The sequence below is a fragment of the Paramisgurnus dabryanus genome, chromosome 12 (genome assembly GCF_030506205.2).
Source record: "Paramisgurnus dabryanus chromosome 12, PD_genome_1.1, whole genome shotgun sequence".
In the NCBI taxonomy this organism is placed as follows: Eukaryota; Metazoa; Chordata; class Actinopteri; order Cypriniformes; family Cobitidae; genus Paramisgurnus; species Paramisgurnus dabryanus.
The window spans coordinates 1,208,224-1,229,108 of record NC_133348.1 but is presented as its reverse complement, the minus strand read 5'-3'; the positions used below and the strand labels follow the sequence as shown (position 1 = coordinate 1,229,108).

General features: G+C 35.5%; 1 protein-coding gene across 1 annotated transcript; it reads left to right on the top strand.

Moving 5' to 3' along the window:
* The first annotated feature begins 3,159 nt into the window (after positions 1–3,159).
* On the top strand, positions 3,160–9,409 carry LOC141279913 (adhesion G-protein coupled receptor F1-like). Its single transcript, XM_073811475.1, has 6 exons — positions 3,160–3,189; positions 5,735–7,060; positions 7,624–7,665; positions 7,887–7,946; positions 8,071–8,107; positions 8,291–9,409. Exons 1-6 carry the CDS (start codon positions 3,160–3,162, stop codon positions 8,377–8,379), a joined length of 1,584 nt encoding a protein of 527 aa, XP_073667576.1. The 3' UTR covers positions 8,380–9,409.
* Positions 9,410–20,885: the final 11,476 nt, after the last annotated feature.

Here is a 20,885-nt window from a genome sequence, read left to right as displayed (position 1 = left end):
CTGAGGTGGTACCCTATAAGGTACAGGGCTGCGTTTCCCGATAACGTTGTCTCTTTGCGCGCTACGAAGACTCTTAAGTTAAACCGGAACTACAGGTATTTATTTTCTAGGCGTGTTTCCCGAACTGTACCTTAGCGGGTTTCTTAAGGTATACTTTCTTACGAACGATGTTACCAGTTGCTGTCCATGGCGATGGTGCTGAATAGGTTGATATCGATCGCTCCACAATCAATTATTCACTTCATGTAATAGGTTTCGCTGCGTTATGAGATAGCGCAGTTCTTTATTAAAGAAACATTTCAGAATTAGTTCAAGTTACATTTATTAGGAATATCTTGTAAAAATATTTCAAATTGCAAACAACTAAATTCAACCTTGTATATTTTATTTTATATCAAACCATTGCAAAACCTGCCACTTCATCATGCATAAACTGCTCCAATGCATCCGCTATGCCTTCACTTGAAAGAATAATTTATATCAGGGGTTCCCAATAAGTGCGTTGCACAGAATAAGGTGGGTTGTGCAAGTCACCTGGCTTGGCTGTGCATTACACTTAAAATATATATAAAAACAAACTGTTGTTGTTCATTAGTTCACGCGTTTATTGTTCTTGGACACTGGATGCGCATACCGCCTGGTTACAATGCAGATATAGCTTAAAGCATAATTCCGGTATTTAACACTTTGAGTCTCATTTCTGGTTTGTTTTGGATGAACTACAGTGATGGACACAGAAATTTTGACAATGGGTCGTGTCTTGAGTTTTTGACTCGTTTAGAAGCGTCTCTTGACTGCTTCAGAATGGAAGTCAATGACCATGCACAAACATGTCATTAAAACAACACTTAACTTTCATTTTCAAAACTGTACTACTCACCGAGTAGTTTAAAAACAAATATATTGGCGCAATGTATGATTTCAATTCGTGTTATTTGCTATAGTGGAACTATTTTTTCAGATACCTCACAACCGCGTATATACTTCCGCTCTATATTTGAGTCTGAAGCGTTAGCACACTCGGCGTGCCTGTGTCACGCGTCCTGCGAGAACAGCATTAGTGAAACAAAACACAGGAGCAATACTTTTAATAAGGTAGCCTAACATTTTCTAACAAACAAACATTCCCGTATCAGAAATAAGCAGCACAGTAATTACTGACAACGTAAAGGGTAGGCTATTTAAATAAAACAACGAAAATAAATGAACGAAGTTCAACAAACTGTAATAAAACTTACACCATCCAATATGTTTTTTCATCAGTAGAACAATAAAGAAGATATTTTGCAGAAACCACAGTGCTCCGTCATGCAAGTCAACCGATCCGCACACTTTAAGAGCTAAAGCATATATATACAATACAACAGTAATCCCCCATAACTCCGTGTGACATATTGACGTCTTGTGAAGCAAATCAATCAGTTTTTGCAAGAAACTCCGTTCGAGGCGATCTCTTCCACTGGTGGCGTTTGGTGGCTGTTGGCTATTGATGTTGGTCTCTCTGCGCCACCTATAGAGCGGGAGCGTGAAGCGCACTTCCTGCTTTGCAAAAGCTCTGCATTAACGCTGTAAAATATTTATATATATATATTCGAATCTCAAAACTGAAAATCGAATGTCAACCCACAGAACAAATATTCGAATATTCTGGTCCAGCCCTACAAATATGGGAAAAATTTCTTCTGAGAGAAACCGAGCGAAAAAACTACAACCACATGTAAACAGACCCTTTTCTGTTTCCCGGCGGCGGAGTGATATATCAGCGAGCAATGAGTCTTCCAAGAGAAGTCAATGGAATTTTACAAAATGCCAATAAACACGTCAGAAACTGTATTTCGCTACACAACTTGTCATCATCAACGAACACCACGCACCACTCGGTGAGTAGTACAGTTTTGAAAATGAACGTTAAGTGTTGTTTTAATGACATGTTTGTGCATGGTCATTGACTTCCATTCTGAAGCAGTCAAGAGACGCTTCTAAACGAGTCAAAAAGTCAAGACACGACCCATTGTCAAAATTTCTGTGTCCATCAGTGTAGTTCATCCAAAACAAACCAGAAATGAGACTCAAAGTGTTAAATACCGGAATTATCCTTTAATGGGCGCATTTCTGGAGCCTGTCTACCTCCAATAAAACATATAAAATATATATTATACAATATATAAATATATTGCTTTAGATTTTAGCTTTTTATTTTGAATGTTTATAAAAAATATGGCATGCAGTTGCCTCAAAGTTATAAAACATTAAAACACTTCGATGCAAAGTTGAATTAATATTAACTCTTTCACCGCCAGTGTTTTTAAAAAAGTTGCCAGCCAGCGCCAGTGTTTTTCATGATTTTCACCAAAGTTTAATGCCTTCCAGAAAATGTTCTTCTTTAAATATATAAACATACAATATACCAAATGAAAGAACAGACCCTCCGCTTTCAAAAAAAAAAAAAAAACGTTTCATCCTACCTTTAGTGGTTCTTTTGCAATCAGCTTTTGAATATGGTTAGGTTTCTTCCATTCCATTTTTGTGACGGACTTTTCAGAGCGATCTTTAAAACAGACCCGGACATGCAGCCGCTTGCCATAGGGCAATACTTCCGGGTTTAAAAAGTTGCAGAAGGGCGCCACCTGGTGGATAATAGCGGTATAGCGGAAAGACGGAAAATCTCGTCATTGGCGGGGAAGCGTTTTCTCTTAATTGACGAGATATCTCGTCAATGGCGGGGAAAGAGTTAATAATCATAATTAGGAAAATCAACAATTATGATTTTGTGATGAATGTGCTCCCTTGGCATGTGATTTTTACCTGATTTATTTATTTGCAGCTAAAATAGCCAATAGACTAAAGATTTAACGGATATGAAATGCACAAATGAAATAGTGAGATTCGCGGTATAGCTGCCATAGTTTCACCAACTCATCCACCCAAAATATATTTTTTAAATAGTTTCTTAGGCTTGTAGCATATAGTTCAAAGCTGATGTTCCTTTGGGAAACATAATAAAAATCTAACAACCATCAATGTAATGATGTCTAATTATGTGAATGTTTATTCTTTAAATATAAAAAATATTTGCCCAATTGAACACGGATGTGCAACTTTTTTTTTTTTAACAAATATTTAGTTATATAGACTGCAATGTAAGCTTTTATCACAGTCATGGCCCCTAGCGGAGTCAAGTGGGATAAGGTATAGCTAAAAGTGCTCCAGACCAACCTTCCGAACGAATGACTTACAGAAGGTATACGTAACTAAGAACGTTTCGGGAAACACTTATTAATGATAAGGTACAGCTTAAGGTACAACTTAAGAACGACGTAGAGCTAAGAAGGTTTCGGGGAACGCAGCCCTGTTTTGTACCTTTAAAGGTACATACTAAACATAATACAATGTTGTGTACCTTAAAGGTACAGTTAACTGCTTTGTTCCCCTAAAATATAACTGGTACAAAATTGTTCCTTATGGAACACAATATGGTATAATATTGTACCCCAAAAGGTACAACATTTCAATGTATTGTATACCCATAAAGGTACAAAAAGGTACATTTGAGGGAACTAACCCAATGAAAGAAAAAGGTACAATTTTGTACCTTTTTTTCTGACAGTGTTGGCACAATTGGCGGTTACACTATTTACCATTTTCAGGTCCATTCAGTCTTAACTTTCATAAAAATTGTGCAAATGTATTTTTTTATTGCATAAAATCAACATAAATACACTATGTGGATTGAAATAAACCTGATGCATGCTTTTAAAACAAGATTTTTAAAAAGATTTTTGAATTTCTCATATTGCCAAACCGTTTTGGTCACTGACCCAAATATTTGACAAAACACATGCTGGGTTAAAAATAACCAATTGTTGGGTAGTTGTTATGCAACCATACATTATAATAACCCACCATTGGATCAATTTTATACCAGCTGTGTGTTTTCTCCAATATTTACGCAGCATGGGTCAAAAACAACCCAGCCATTTTAGAGTGTAGCAGATATTATGCAGACAGTCTCCTAATACTGTATTGTAGTTAGTTGACCTAGTGGAATTTCAGTGGAATATTTCTTTTAGTCAACAAGATGTCATAGGGAACCAGTAAATAAATTGAGACTATGACAGATATTAAAATCTTTTATAGTTTCTATTAAATTGTGGCTAATTCCAATGATAGTGTTTTAATCGGACATCTACATTTTTACTGCAATAACTGTACACTCTTTCCCCGCCATTGATGAGTTATCTCGTAAAATTAAGAGAAAACATTTCCCTGCCAATGACGCTTTCCTGACCAGTTTTACCTGACTTATAAAATAACTGAAGCAAAAACTAATTTAATTTTTAACTGTGTATGTTTTAATAACTGTTCTGAATCTGATCTCTAACAAAATTCCTTTACAAAAATGCAATTATCTCAGCTAGATGCAATTTTGCGATTTTTGCTCAACATTTGTTATTTTTGAAGAAACATACCCATATTTAAGAGGTTATAAAAAAGAAGTAAAGAAGATAGGATGAAATGTTTTTATTTATTTTTGTTTGTTTAATTATTTGTTTGTTTAAAACCAGAAAGGGTAACACTTTACAATAAGGTTCATTAGTTAACATTGGTTAACAACATTAGTTAACAAGAACTAACAATAAACTGCACTTATACAGCATTTATTCATCTTTGCTAATGTTAATTTTAACAATTACTAATACTTTTTAAAAATCTTGTTAACGTTAGTTAATGCACCATGAACTAACATGAACAAACAATTAAAAGCATTATTTCTATTAACTAACATTAAGAAATATTAATAAATACTGCAACAAATGTATTGCTCATGGTTTCTTCATGTTAGTTAATACATTAACTAATGTTAACTAATGAACCTTATTGTAAAGTGTTACCCCAGAAAGACTATTTTTTATTATATTTATAGAATAAAATATTCCTGGAAGGCATTTTGTGAAACTTTAGTGAAAATCACAAAAAATGCTGGAGGGCAACTTTTTTAATAATGGCTTGGGGGAAATTAGTTTTTAGGCACTGTCATTACAAATGACTTAAAATGGGAGGAAAATAGTTCCTCCATTCTTAAGAGAGCTCATAGGGGACTGTTTTTTCTAAGACAGTTAAATAAATTGAACGTTTCCAGCTCTGTTCGGTCCAGTTTTTACAGAGCCACTGTGGAAAGCCTTCTCTCAGCATCCATTACTGTTTGGTTTGCTTCAGCATCAGCCCTGGCGAAGGTCAGACTACAGCGTATTGTGCGCACAGCAGAGAGGCTGACTGGACAGAGGCAGCTGTCACTTAATGACTTATATGAGGCCAGAGTTAGGAAAAGGGCAGCTAAAATTGTTGCTGATCAGTCCCATCCAGCAAGTGACATTTTTAAGCTGCTTCCTTAAGGAAGAAGGTACAGAGCAGTGAGGACAAGGACCTCACGCCATCTAAATAGTTTTTTTCCCAAGAGCCATTTCCCTTATGAATAGCTGATTTAGCACTGTTTTTAGTATCATTTGGACTATTTTATATTTAATTGATTGTCTTTGTCTTTGTGGCATGTTTTGGTATATATGTTGTATGTTGAGTTGTGTGTTACTGAAAGCCATATCAAATTCCTGTGTATCTGCTGATACATTTGGCGAATAAAGTGATTCTGATTCTGATTCTGATTAGTTAAATATTGCACATATTGACATGTTTGTTTATTTGTTTTGTTGATTGTACTTATGATTTTTATTTCCAGGATTTTCTTATAACAGTGAACATCATTGTATCAGATGCATCTAAAAACACATGGACAGAATTGAACAATTACAACAAAACAGAAAACAAGGGCACTGAACTTCTTCAAGCTATTGAGAATATAAGTGATCGGCTCTCTGATGACGAATATATAATTATGGAAACCTCCATTCAATTACATAGAAAAACAATTACAAACTCATTCACTGAAACATCTTCACTGGAAAACTCAACTACTAAGATTATGATACCAAATGTTCCTAAACCGACCCTCATAACCATTATTATCTTCACAAAGCTTGACAATGTTTTACCATCTCGAAATACTTCTAATAATGACAACAAGACATCAGAAAACCACATTAATGGAGACGTGGTTGTTGTTAGGGTTAATAAAGCAATTAACAACATTTTATTTACTTTCAATACTACAAATACATCATTGAAAAATCCTCAGTGTGTCTTTTGGAACTTTGATCTCAACCGATGGGATTCCACTGGATGTAAAGTCAAGCCCTCGGGGAACGACATGGTTACATGTGAATGCAACCACACAACCTCTTTTTCAATCCTGATGTCACCGTTTGCAATTAATAACCCAGCCTTAGCCTATATAACATATATTGGTGTAGCTATTTCATTAGCCAGCTTGATTCTGTGCCTCATCATTGAGATAATTGTGTGGAAGTCAGCAACAAGAAATGACACGTCGTACATGCGTCATGTCTCTGTAGTCAATATCGCTGTTTCACTACTGATTGCAAACATCTGTTTTATCATCGGCGCTGCAATTGCAGAACAAGAGCAGCCAACATCAGTGGATCGTTGCAGTCCAGTGGTTTTCTTCATGCATTTTTTTTACCTGGCTGTTTTCTTCTGGATGTTCATTTCAGCACTTTTGCTGCTTTACCGCACTGTCATAGTTTTGTCTCAATTGTCCAGAGCTAATATGATGGTTATTGCGTTCACTGTTGGTTATTGTGCACCTTTGCTCATAGCGGTTATTACTGTCGCATCTACAGCGGGACCTCAACACTATGTGTCAAAAGAAAATGCATGTTGGCTGAACTGGTTTGAATCTAAGGCCCTGCTGGCATTTGTGATTCCAGCTCTGACTATTGTTGCCTTTAATCTCCTGGTTTTGATTGTAGTTGTGAGGCGGATGAGAGGGATTGGTGCAAATGAGAAACACACTCTTGTAGTCATTATCCAATGTGTGGCCATTCTGACTCCTATCTTTGGTCTAACATGGGGATTTGGCATTGGAACCATGGTGTCACGTAACTTTAGCATTCATGTGATGTTTGCAGTCTTCAATTCACTGCAGGTACCGTTTTATTTTTGATTGATTTATTTACAGTAGATGCTGTCTGTTTTGTATGTATTTGTTACAACAGCACATTATATATGTATTACACGGCTCTTTTGGAATACTTAATTCTGATGTTCATGCTTTATGCACGGTTTGATAAATTGTCAATAACCACAACATATACAAAATTACAGTGATACTGGACTGTTTATTCGATTTTTTGGGAGGAAGGGGGTTAAATGTTTTATCCCTTTTTTTTTATACCCAATATGTTTTAAAATCTAAAATCAATGCTTTGTGTCTATTTAGTGAGTCATATGACAAGTAGCTGTCTAATAAGCTGTAATGATAGTCATTGAAACTAAATAAACTCCTTGTACAAGATACAAGATCCATCTGTTTTTTCATCAGGGTTATGATCACCCTGCGAGAGTACAGTACATTATTCCTTAAATAACATGTTCACCATAATGTTATTCTTAAATTTGTTATAAGACTCATATTTAGCAAATGAATTATACAGCAGCTATGTGTAATGTTGTTTTCATCTTATGTATTTGAAACACTTCTTTCAACAGGGATTTTTTGTTTTGGTGTTTGGAACACTTTCAGACAGAAAGGTATGACTTTTTTGTGTTGCTTTGTGTTTTGCAAAATTCCTGTGATTCTTCTGCATTATACTGCATATAACATTATAAACAAAACATTGGATTTTAATTTTTTTGCCTAATGCCATTATATACAGTACAACACTGTATGACATTAAACACCTGTTCCATCTTCCACTTCATGTTAAATGATGTTTAAGTCTTGGTGATTTACACATGGTTTTTGGTTGCAGGTCCGAGAGTCACTGCCAACAAAGGTGTTATTACAGAATCTCAGTTCCAATGGTACCAGGGTAAGTTATATTATATAAATCACACTGCATAAGGCGGACTGCATCTCTATGACCTCTTAATTCTTCATTTATGCTCTTTATGGTAATATATAGGGTTTACCTTTACCATGACTCTTTATTACAGAGCAATAATCCAGAAAGTGAACTCTCGCAAAGGATAAGTAAGTCTCTCTCTCTCTCTCTCTTTCTCTCTCTCTCTCTCTCTCTCTCTCTCTCTCTCTCTCTCTCTCTCTCTCTCTCTCTCTCTCACAATATACATAAAGCCTACATTTGTATGAAAAAATTAAAATTTACTGGACATTTAAAAAAGCAACAGTTCTTAAGTAACAAATAACTATTTACAGATGTGAGCAGTATATATGACGCAAGGAGTGTCTCATCATATTCATCTTCTAACAGCTCCACTGCATCACACACCTTCATGAATCGATAAACAACTGTATTGACTTAGTTTTATTTAAAGGCATTGATTTGCTATTTATGTTTTGAGATAAATATGTGAAGTAGTTTTTGGTTTTATTATATAATGCACTTTGAATCATGTTGTTAACAGTATGTCTATGAGCAGATAAATCTAGGGGACAATGGGGCTAGTTGTCACAGTCTTTACTAGTTCACTAAGTAATTTCTGTTAAGCTGAAGTTCTACACATAACGTTCTTTGCTACGCAAGAAAGTGCAACTAGTGCACTTTTATGAACAGAACAGAACAGAGGTTTTGGGATAGATGTTGGGGGCAGTTCTGGTTAGAGAGTCAGGCTTGTAACCCAAAGGTCTCAGGTTTGAGTCTCACAGCTGGCAGTTTGTGACTAAAGTACCCTTGTGAATGGCACATTTTCCCCATTTGCTCTCCAAGGATAGCTGCCCACTGCTCTGGGTGCATGTGTGTTCATGACTTGCAATGCATGTGTTTACTACTTACTGGGATTGGTTAAATGCAGAGGTCACATTTCAAATATGGGCTAAACACGTGAAGTTTACCTTCACTTTGATACCAACAAACAAAATGCATTTATGTAATTGAACTTTCAACCCTCAAATCATTACTGTGAACCTTGTGATAACCTTGTTAACTTAATCTCCAATTCTAAATCAAATGTTGTGTATTTTCTTTTTACTGAATTGTACAAAATTTACTCAAATTGACAGTGCTAAATTTTGAGGCTAGACTGAGGCTTTTCAATTGGACAAATTGCATCCTATATTCTTATTTTATTTTGCTTGGATTAAAATAAACAAAAAATGAAAGATATGGCTGCTTCCTAACCAATAATGGTGCATATCAATTTGGAATACGAACACCTCATATTAAGCTAATCATGGACAGTTAAATATGGTGGATATATAAAAAATTGATAGGAATTAAAACTAACAGTCACAGGATTCAGGATTATTTGCAAGGTAAAATGTTTTCAGTTGTGTTTATATCACAGTATGTCCTGGGCTGTTTGTTGCATTAAAACTTTGCCGATAAGTAAAAAAAAAACAATCAGATGATAATTAGGTAACTGCAATATATTGGTCTTTTTCTTTAATGTGAGAGATAAGTATTGATACTGAAACGGATGAAATGTACATACAGTAACATAGAACAATAATGTCAAATGTAAAAAGTGTACAATATTGTGAATTTTAAACGAAGGTTTAGAAAATGTTGTTTGCTACTTTAAAAAAAATTATTTATCAGAATGGAGAATCTAAGGAACAATATTGTAAAGAAATTAGGTGTGGTAATGCTCTTACATGACTAGTTCTGTACATGAACATTATATTGTTACAGTAGCTCTATCCAGGCAGTAGAGGGCAGCCATATTTTTCCAATACTTTAAACACATTTCTGATTATCATCCACTGAAAAACTAAATTGTCCTTGTTTTTTATATTGGGACAAGCTTAAGTCAGGACTAGGCCTTAGTTTAAGAAAATATAACTACTTTTATACTGTTATAATAAAATTATATACTTTTGGCTGGTAGTGTATGTTTTAAAGCTTACTTAAATGGACTTGGTATTATACCCTTTGAGCATCCAATCAAAGAATGTGAAAATGTAGACATAATTGTATGCCTGATAGAAGGCCCTGAGTCACCAGCTTGAAACTGATTAGTTAAGTAAACAGCTTCATTGTCAGGCCCAGGGTGGGTAATCGGGAGAAACGGGAAAATTCCAGGTGGGTCGCTTCACTTTTTGTCTGGTCGAGGTTTTTGTTTTTTACATTTATCACATTGGTGAGTCTCATAAATAACATGAGTTCCGCATTCTGGCAGCAGCACGCATGGGTTGTACCATGTGAGTGACTTCCCCCTCTCCTCCCATAAAGTTGGTACGATCCATAGCGCGTCTTTCCAAAACTTCTCAGGTAGGCTGGGTCGGCCCCGTTAAGTGTTTCAGGGAGGATGGGTGGGAGGAAGAGGCCAGGAGGGGCTGTAAAAACCAGGTTGAAGAAAAGAAAGACATGGAGGAGGATGCTGCCAAATGTACCAAGCTTACAAATTTACAGTATTTTGAAGAGGACAAACACAAGTGGCGACAGGTAAAGAGAGATATGCCGAGTAATGATTAGCATTTGCAACTTAATTATTATCTGCTAATACCGTTGTCTACCTATTCACAAGCAAAATATAAAATGTTATCAAAATATTAGCCTTTTGTGTATCACCCAATACATGGCGATTCATAGACTATATGATGCAGTTTAATATTGATAACAAAACTCAAGCTTGATCTCTGTGTGCAATAAAATTACTTTTATTATTATTTTATTTTAATTACTAATTATTTTTTGTAGTGAATAAGTATATTATTATTTACTTAATATTTTCACCTTTACATTATTTGTTGAACCATGGTATTAATAAAAACTACATAAAAGTAAGTGCTGAGCTGTTTAGGCAAAAGTGCTAATTTGGAATTCCACCATGGAAAAAGTGGGCCAGTCTTGGGCCTGAAATTCCAGGTCTAAAAAGTGGCCGCACTCCGGCCCTTTTCATTGTCATTAATCTTAAGCCACATATTCCTAAAGGTATATTCACATTATAAGCGACTTTGTTGCTGTGTGTCACTCATTTCTTTCCACGGGTTTGTTAGGAGGCTTGTCTAAATCTGGTTGTCATAAACAAACGAGAAACATGCATTCCAGTATCTGATGAGACGAATGATGTGAACTTCACTGCTTCGTTCTCATTGGTAGTCGCCCCAGAAAGTCGCTCATTATTTGTATAAAGTTAAGCTTTTCTCAACCTTGTCACGTCATGTCCAGTTGCCGATGGTCACGTCGCTCGATCAAGTTTGGAATTAAAGGTGCAATTTGTAAGATATTTGCAGTAAAATCTCCAAAAACCACTAGGCCAGTGTTATATATTTTGTCCAGCTGATTACTATCAATATCTGTAATGTTTTCAACTACTTGTAAATCATGAGAAAATTTCCATTCAAAACATTGACACGGGGCAGTGTAGTCTCCTGTCAATGACGTTAATATCCATGTGACCCTTTGTCACCGCCTTTACTGACGTAAACCACATGACAACAGTGGTCGAGCTCAAACAAATAAAATGGCGGCCAAGGAAGCAGCTGGAGCACAAATTTAGTGTAAATAAACGTATATTTTCACTATTTAAGCATTTTAATTGCATTTCTAGCGAGAAATTAGTATTGTAGTTTTCAAATATGTGATTAGTTATCACAAAGGCGCTCTCTGTTTATATTTCAAACACGCTGCCTTTGAAGTGCGTCAGAAAGCCTTTCTCTGAGCGGCCTTCAGGCCTCCGAGGGCGAAGTCATGGCCTCATGAGGCAGCGAGGCAACAAGTCCTCACTGCCTTGAGTTTTCGGACGCAGCGAGCCAGTGTCGTGGACAAATGCGGAACTATGCGTTAGCGCCTGTCGGGCTACGCGCTTGCTTATGAACTTATGGATATCTCTGTACCGTCTGCCGCTGGTTGTGTCAGCTCCTGTAAGCGTACGGGCCAACCAAACGACCCAAGAAGAGTTTGGAACAAAACAAGGGAGGATCAATTTGTTGCATTATCTGGATGGAGAGAGCTTCACGACAACATTTAACTAGACCGAGATTCTGATCCTGCTTGTGTTTTACGCGATGGGTGAGTTGTTTTGATTCGTAACCCTTCAAAAAACGTATGCTATTATATTGATCACAACATTAGTGTGTAGATTGTAATCAGCGCGTCTTCCCGCGGACGATATGCACATCAAAGGTATTGTACAGCAATATAAATGGTCATTTTAAGACACTTCACAATAAGATTTGTACTGTCAATACATTATGTGAAAAATCATTGTAGATTGTAAGTTGAAAACTTAATTCTGTGCTGTGTTTACCATCGAATTTGGACTAATACTGTAATATCAATATGACTAACAATTTCGTTTTGAACATCACATATAAACTTACATAATGAAATAAACGATGTCATCAAACGCAACATTTATAAGACTTGATTACCTTACGTGATTTCTCGTTCGCGTCTGATTGATGGCCATCAGTGGTTGAGTTAAAGACTACAAATCCCATAATTCCACGCTGCTTCAGAGCGTCGGTAAACAACATCATTGTTATTGTTTGATCTGGCGCCATCTAGCGGCGAAAATTTTACAAACTGCATCTTTAAGTAAAGCACAGCCATCCACACATAATGTTATGGACTGTGAACCAACAAGCATCACTTCAGTCTTGTCACTATTTAGACAAAGAAAATGGTCAGACATCCATTTCTTAATCTCAATAAGACATTGAGAAAGAAAAAAAACAGACATTGTGGTATCTGGTTTTGAATGTATATAGATCTGAGTATCATCGGCATAAAAGTGATAGTTGAGACCAAGTGATCTTAAAAGCTGGCCAAGTGGAAAAATGTAAATACTAAAAAACAATGGGCCCAATACTGATCCTTGAGGAACACCCGACTGCACCATAACGACCTCAGACTTGCAGTCACCCATCACAAAAAACTGCTTACGATCAGAGAGGTAGGACTTAAACCACTTTAATGCAGAATCAGAAATGCCAAATATACTCTCTAACCGGGTGATTAAAATAGAATGATCTATAGTGTCAAAAGCGGCACTAAGATCAAGAAGAATCAGAATAGATAAACAGCCAGAATCAGAAGCCATTAAAAAGTCAGTAGTGACCTTAACTAACGCTGTTTCCGTACTGTGGAGTTTACGGAATCCAGAAGTGGCTCAAAAAGATTGTTAGTGGAAAGATGAGAAAGCAGTTGGGAAGCCACCGTTTTTTTCAAAAATTTTGGAGAGGAATGGAAGATTAGAAATGGGAAGAAAATGATTTGGATTATCAAAGTTCATGTTATTAGTCTTTGGTACAGGGGTGACAGTAGCAATTTTAAGTGAATCATTGATGATTGTCAAAACAACAGGAGATAGGGAATCAAAACATGATTTAAAAAGACAAGATGGTATTGGGTCAACTCTGAAAGTTGAGGCTTTCAGTTTTGAAACCACATTGCATAGTGACTGAGAGTCGTGAACAGCAAAATTAGAAAAGATGCACCAGAGAATGCAGACACATTTAAGGAGGAGGTAACAGATGGATGGGTGGTGACAATGTGACTGCGTATATTATACATTTTTGTGCTAAAAAAGTCCAAAAACATATTACAAAGGTGAGTAGAAGCAGGCATATTGGAAAGGCTGTGATTGTTAAGCAGCTTATTAACACTAGAACAGCCATGACGGTCAAAATGACCATTTTGAAATTTATATTTACAATAACTTTGTTAATTAAAAAAATACAATCTTGCTGGTTTGTGACTTTTCCTAAAACCATTTGTATTTTTACTTACAATAGATTTTATATAAATTACACAAAAGGCAAAAAAAATTTGACCATTTCTACCTATTTCAGCCATAGCGGTCATATTGACCGCTCTAAATTTCGCGCAATTCTATTGTCCTTTCCTGCGGTTTATTTTCTCTGTCAGCGTCTCCAGTACTATAAGCATATGCTTGTTTGCTTACAAATGCAAATTATTGGAATACAAATTATTATTGCCTTTTAAAAAATAGGTTTATAAAGAGTTTATAGGGAGCGTTTTAGAAATGTGATAATAATAAAATGAAGAGAAATATGACTGCTGTGACAGCGACCTTTCCTGGGTGCAAGACAACAGTTCATCCTCATCAAAAAATGAGTCAGAGTCCTTACCGAGGAAAAAGATGCGGCTACCTTCATGGGAGATTAGGGATCCAGATGTTTCATTCACATCTGACAAGCTTGCGGCTGCCCTGCTCTCCGCTATGCACCGCTGTCCTATCGAGTGCTGCTCTGCGCAAGTTATATTCACTAGTTCTGCTGGTCATATTATTATTATTAGAATATTACTATTATTGCTATTATTTGGACCGTCTTTCAGTCAACTGAACGTCCAGGGAGAAGGCAGAGCCTTGTCCTGACTGAAGCTGCTGGCTCCACCGCGCACGTGAAGCGCAACATCGAAGATGCGCTCACGGCCTTTCTGTGTTTGTTTGACGATGCCACAAACCCTTGTGCGGAAATTGTGCGAGGAGAACAAAAGTAACTTGTGTTGACCGTGAAGCTTAAATAGCCGAGCACGGTATTGATCTGTTTATTTAATATAAAATTTGTAGCCTAATTGTTTTATGGTTCTAAACTTCGTTGTGGCTCTTTTTGTTTACTTTATAGCAGCTTGTTTTCAGCTTTTCCGTTTATGTTCTGTGTTATAAGTGTATGATAAATGTTAAAACACATTTTTTCATAGTCAAATAGATCCTTTAATTTGTTATTTTGTTGTTCCGAGTTATGTTAAATAAATACAGAGAAATACTGAATATAGCGTATGCAATAATTACATTTTACTTTATGAGATGGTGTGAATATTTATAAATGTATAATTATCTTTTTAACTAAAAAAATGTAGATGTTGGGGTTATTTGGTTTTTTAAAATATATCCTCACACAATTAATACATTAATCTCTCATTTGGGGAATTTATCATTAGAGATAATAGAGTTTATAATCTAGCGGTCAGAATGACCGCTAACAGCTGTTCTAGTAGTCTTGGAATTCTGGCGCTTCTAGTGTTAACGGAGCAAAACAGTTGTTTAGGGTTTCTCTGATTACTGACAATTATCTAAGAAAAGTAAACAGATCTAGCTGACACCATTTTTTATATTCGAGTAAGCTGTCTTTCCAAGCCTGGTGATGAACAGTTAAACCAGATATGCGCCATCTACGCTCCATTTTGCGACACAGAGCCTTCATTGAACGCAGCTCGTTATTGTACCAGGGAGTAGAGCGTACAAAAGAAACAGATCGTAATTTTAAGGGAACCAGTGTGTCTAAGCCAGACAGGAGAACAGAATTTAGCACAGAAACGTTATCATCCAGATCATCAGAGAGGGAATCACAACTTTAAAAAGAGGCAACTGAGACACAAAAGAACCATTAGAAATCACAAGGTCTTAAGTCTAGCCTTTGCCATGCGTGGGACAGTCCACGAGTTAATCTAATTCAAAGCACTCCAATATGGACAAAAAGTCTTTAGTTATTGTAGAGTCTCTTATATCCATATGGATGTTAACATCTCCCAGAAGAAGAATTCTTTCAAATCTGAGGCAGAGAAAAGACAACATAACTGAAAATTCAGATAAAAAGTCTTTATTTGACTTAGGAGGCCTGTAGACTGTAGCCACAGCAGTAGAGAGTGGAGCAGAAACTCTCAGAACCAGACATTCTGGGGGGAAGCCATGAGACGCATGTTGAACTATTGATTGTGTAACAATAATACCCCCACTTCTACCAGAGAAACGTGAAAGATCAAATAATCCATAGCCCGCAGGAGATAGTTCTTTAAAGAGAAGACCGTCAGATTCATTGTGCCATGTTTCAGTTAAACAAACAAGATCCAGCTTTTGCTGCAAAATAATGTCAGATAAAATTATAGCTTTATTATTGACAGAGCGCACGTTAAACAAATCTGATTTCAACAGACAAGGGGAAGTAAATGAGTCTGATACAACTTCCCCACGCCTGAGCGCTGATAAATTATTAAAATTAACCCCTGTAAGACTAAACAGTGTTTTATGGGGTTTGCTCGGAAATCTCGCATAAGCGACAGAGTTGAGATCTGACTGTACGTTTTGAACACAGTGTTCTTTATATAATCATATGGCTTCAGTTTGCAATGCGAAAGGTTTGTTATACTTTTATACTGTTTTATGCAATAGATGCCCGACTGTACTTTTACTTACATGTTGTGTTTTATATTTGGTTGAGAAGTGGTTGGGTTTAGGGTAAGGGTGTGGGTTGGGTAAATGCTCCAAAATATCTTTAAAACCATGAATGTTTATGAAATTTCTAAATTTATAAAATTTAATATGTCTAATCTAATCAAGAACCTTAAAATGTATCAACAGGTTGTATTTAAAAGCTACTTTCGCTAGAAGACACTAATGCCTTAATACATCACTTTGCGTCGTAATAAGGTGCTTGCACAAACAACTTATGAGGTCATAATTTTTTGGAGGACAGTCTGCTCAAGTAAACTGTGTCATAAAAATAAATGGATATGGTCAAATGAATGAATCTGTGCATAAAGCTTTGTGGTGTTTACACAGCCAAAGATACCCTGGATGAGATTTACCTGTAAAACTTGTTTGAAACTTAACTTGTTTTGTTTGTTTTTCACATTTTCTTTATGCTGATTTTGCAGATAAATCTGCAGAATTCTCTTCCAAAAATCTTGTGAAAGCAGTTTAGAGAATGTGCAACTGAAAGCTGTGCACATAATTTCAATATGCAGAGGTGTAAAGAGTACCTGAAAGCCAAACTTGAGTAAAAGTAAAAATACCTTACTGTAAAAATTACTCCACTACAAGTTACAAGTCACCAATTTAAATACGACTTGAGTAAAATTCTTAAAGTAACCCAATTTAAAAGTACTTAAAGCTCATGTAACACATGCTGTTTCTGCATTTCTGATGTTAATCTGGAGTACCTATAGAGTAGTATTACATCCTTTATATCTCCGAAGAGTCTTTAGTTTAATATGATGCGTGATATGATGTTTGCAGGTTCTAGCGTCTCTCGCTGATTGATGGGTGGACGGGGTTTTCCGGGGGAAGTGCCCATATAAAGAAGTGATACGTATAGAAACCCATGAAACAAAAACTTTCAGAAACTTGTACGAACCCTGGCAAAGTTCATTTGGCACAGAAATACTCCTGTAACACATCCGACTGCTTTTTTGACAATTTGCCTATGTTTAGCATGAGGAAACAACTCAATAACTGTGTTAATAAGCCAGAATGCTTGAAATACCATTGAATTCCCCCTTTAATATTTTACTCGTACTGAATGTTGGCTCAAAGATGCACTAGTCCTCAACACAAAGAGATATTATAGGTCACTGAAAAACAAGAAAGTTTATTTATAAGGTTTTACTTCCTAAAATAGAAAAGAAATCAAACAACTCAAAATTTTGACATGGCAGAACAAACACAGATTAAACATAGTCATAGTCTTTTAACTAAAATTAATTTAGTTTTATTCATATTTTAGTCATCTGAATTGATTTAGTTTTATTGAACTAAATGCCATAAGATTTTAGTCTACGAAATCTTCATTAAATTTAATTTAAACCCATTTAATTTTAGTCTAGTGTCATTGTGTACTTGAATGTGCCATGCTGACAAATATGTAGCCCAACTGTTGTGATTCCAGTATTAGAGTCCAGTAAGTTGTTACAGATAATATACAGTAACAGAAATTTGATAATGCATATTAAAAACGTGAAGTTGTTCATTTAAAAGATTAATTGAAAACACATGTAGTAGACGTAACACCACTAGCTCACATTAAGTGCACTACATTTCTTCAGTCATGCATCCCTCTTTACAGTAAATACATTACAGCATAATTGATTAAATGGGAGGACAATGAAATTGTACACTTTTATCAATCTTATAATGTCCGTAAGTTACTCAGGCAATCAGTACAGGCCATCGCTGGTTTATTTTGGCTTATATAGTTAAGTAATATCAAGTTATGTACCAGCTCAGTGACCCACCTGCAATCGCGCTTCACTTTTGTTTTGATTGTAGCATCACACGTTTAATTCAATTCAATCCAATTTTATTTATATAGCGCTTTTCACAATTGGTTATTGTTTCAAAGCAGCTTTACATTAATAGAAGCAGTGAAAAGCACAGAAAATCAACAGATAGCACAACATAATACACAGCATAAGCAGCTAAATTTGTTGTGGCTATTAATCAACATTATAAGCGAGCATTTTACTAATGTAACGTATAGAAGAGGGTGCTAATCTAAGCCCAAGAAGGCAGCCTCCCCAGGTTGAAAAACCAAACCCCCTAGGAGAAAACCCCCCTGGACTTTTTAGCCGGGGAAATAAAAAAAATCCTAGGAGGGAAAAACCCTTGGGAGATATATATATTTCACATTTCCTGGAACTGGATCTGTTTGTCTCATTGTCCTCGGGGTCGAGGACTAGACAGGGAGAGAGAAACAAAATCCTATTAGCATAGGGGCCGTTCACATGTAATGCAAGTGTCACACAGTGATGTGGTTTAAATCAGCTTGGTTCCAGACAGGCTAAGTATTGCGGCATAAGTATGTTACCCACAGTTGAGGACTTAGCAAATTGGGGGCCCAATGCGAAGGTATCTATGGTCCCCATCCGATCTTTAAAAGAAAATGGGTTTAACAAAGGGTACCTTGACAGAATCAAATGTGATATGCATCCATATCTCTGCTCTTTATCTCTTCTCTCAGACCAGATGCTAACTTTTCTGTACAGTTTATGACATACGCAGCACGCTGATGTCGGTGGCTCAACGCAAGCTGTTCAGAGTTTGACAACAAAGTACCGCAAGACCAGTTTTGTTCTTTTACATTTTGTAAATGTGCTTTAGAAGAAACTGCATTTTTACCTGAAGTGGCACCACTGATAATGTATGCTGACAAGCTTCTGAGGGAGATTTTTGTTCTCAATGTCAAATGCCTCAACCACATAACTGAAATATATTTAAACGTAACCTAGCCATCACCTATGTTTGAGTGTTTGTTTCACCCAAATATTTCCTTGTTCCTTTTGGGTTAGTCCAACTGCTTTTTTTGACAAATAATTGGGGGAAACAAACAGTAAAGTACTGTTTGTTTCACCCAAATATTTCCTTGTTCCTTTTGGGTTAGTCCAACTGATTTTTTGACAAATAATTGAGGGAAACAAACAGTAAAGTACTGTAGGTGATGGCTAGGTTACGTTTAAATATATTTCAGTTTTGTGGGTGGATCATTTGACATTGAGAACAAAAATCTCCCACAGAAGCTTGCCAGCATACATTTTCAGTGGTGCCACTTTAGGTAAAAGTACAGTTTCTTCTTTTATAATAACGTAAGTATTACATTAATATTATAATGGTTTATTATTATAATTTCAACGGTTAATCATAATTTCTGTTGATTTGACAAAAAATATATATGAAAGCACAGGATGTTACATTAAGACTCAAGATATTTATCCTTTTTTGCAGACTATTCTTAGCTTCTGGTTGCTGTACTTTAGTCATTTTTACAATGGTAGTTTATTACTTTAAACAAAGGAAATTTCTTTAATTTTTGTAGCGATATGTTAATCATGATGACGAAATCCTGACAAATTTAAGTGAAAATACTATTTAATATATATCAGTGTTTTAATAGTCATAAAGTTTCAAGGCAGTAAATATATTCGCTAAAACTGTCAGAGTTTATCACTGGAATATTTGAATGAAATTTATGTCCATGTTTCACAAAATTTTTTGCAGGTGTAAAAGTAAATTCTGTGAGAATTATGTCCTGTAAAGGTATGATACATTTATTTCATGTTTAGTTATAAAACCTGAAATCTGGCAGCATTTAAAAAATTTTTACCATTTGTAAATTTAACAATTTTTTGAAAAGTTGGCCGCGAGTATTTTTTGTCATTTTCACCAAAGTTTCCCAAAATGCCTTCCAGGAAAGTTTTCAGCTAAAAATATTTAAACATACAAATATATTAAATAAAAAAACAGACCCTCTGCTTTCAAACAAACAAACAAAATGGGGGGAAAAAAACGTTTCATCCTATTTTTCTCTGCTTAAAAACTCTTAAATATGGGTATTTTTCTTTAAACATAATTTTTTTTAGCAAAAAGCTGAAATAATAAAATTGAAAATTCTAAAAATCAGATTCAGAATGATTATCAAAACATACACAGAGTTTAAAATTAGTAAATATTTTTTTTGCTTCAGTTTTTTTATAAATTGGGTCAGTGCCATCTAGCTATCTATTGGATAATCGCGGTATTACAGATTAACATAAAACCTCATCAAGAACACGTTTTTATGCACATTTTTTCTCTTTATTGACATGATAACTCAATGGCAAGTAAAGAGTTAATCTGATATGAACCCAAACACCTTTACTGTATAAGCCAGCCTAGTCTCACGAAATTACGTAACTATAGTCATGTAAATGTTGATTCTTTTTTGTGATACTGTCACAAATTTCTAAATTTTTTCGTGACCGTAACACGAATTTCTGTTTATGTGTCATTGTCACATATTGGTTACTCAACTGTTTTGTCCTATTTTCTTACCGCTTTGGTTTAGGGTTAGATTTACAAAAATATGTAAATATGTATTAGAAAATATAAAAAATCAAATAAAAAAATGGTATAAACCAATACTTAAAGTGACTTCCTAAAGCAAACACCAAATCTAACCCTAAACCGAAGCGACAATAGTTTAAAAACAGGGAAAAAAACTGTTAAATAACCAATACGTGACAATGACACGCAAACAGAAATTCGTGATACGGTCACAATTTTTTTTAAACATTTTATGCAAGGTGAATTTATAAAAAGATACAAATATAGCTGGATTTAGAACCCCCTGC

What these genes read in the sequence shown, in the direction of transcription:
- LOC141279913 (XM_073811475.1), top strand. Translation starts at nt 3,160, where the DNA reads ATGGCCCCTAGCGGAGTCAAGTGGGATAAG. An exon ending in GCGGAGTCAAGTGGGATAAG is followed by an intron (nt 3,190 to 5,734) that starts GTATAGCTAAAA and finishes TTTTATTTCCAG; the next exon opens with GATTTTCTTATAACAGTGAA. An exon ending in GAACACTTTCAGACAGAAAG is followed by an intron (nt 7,666 to 7,886) that starts GTATGACTTTTT and finishes TTTTGGTTGCAG; the next exon opens with GTCCGAGAGTCACTGCCAAC.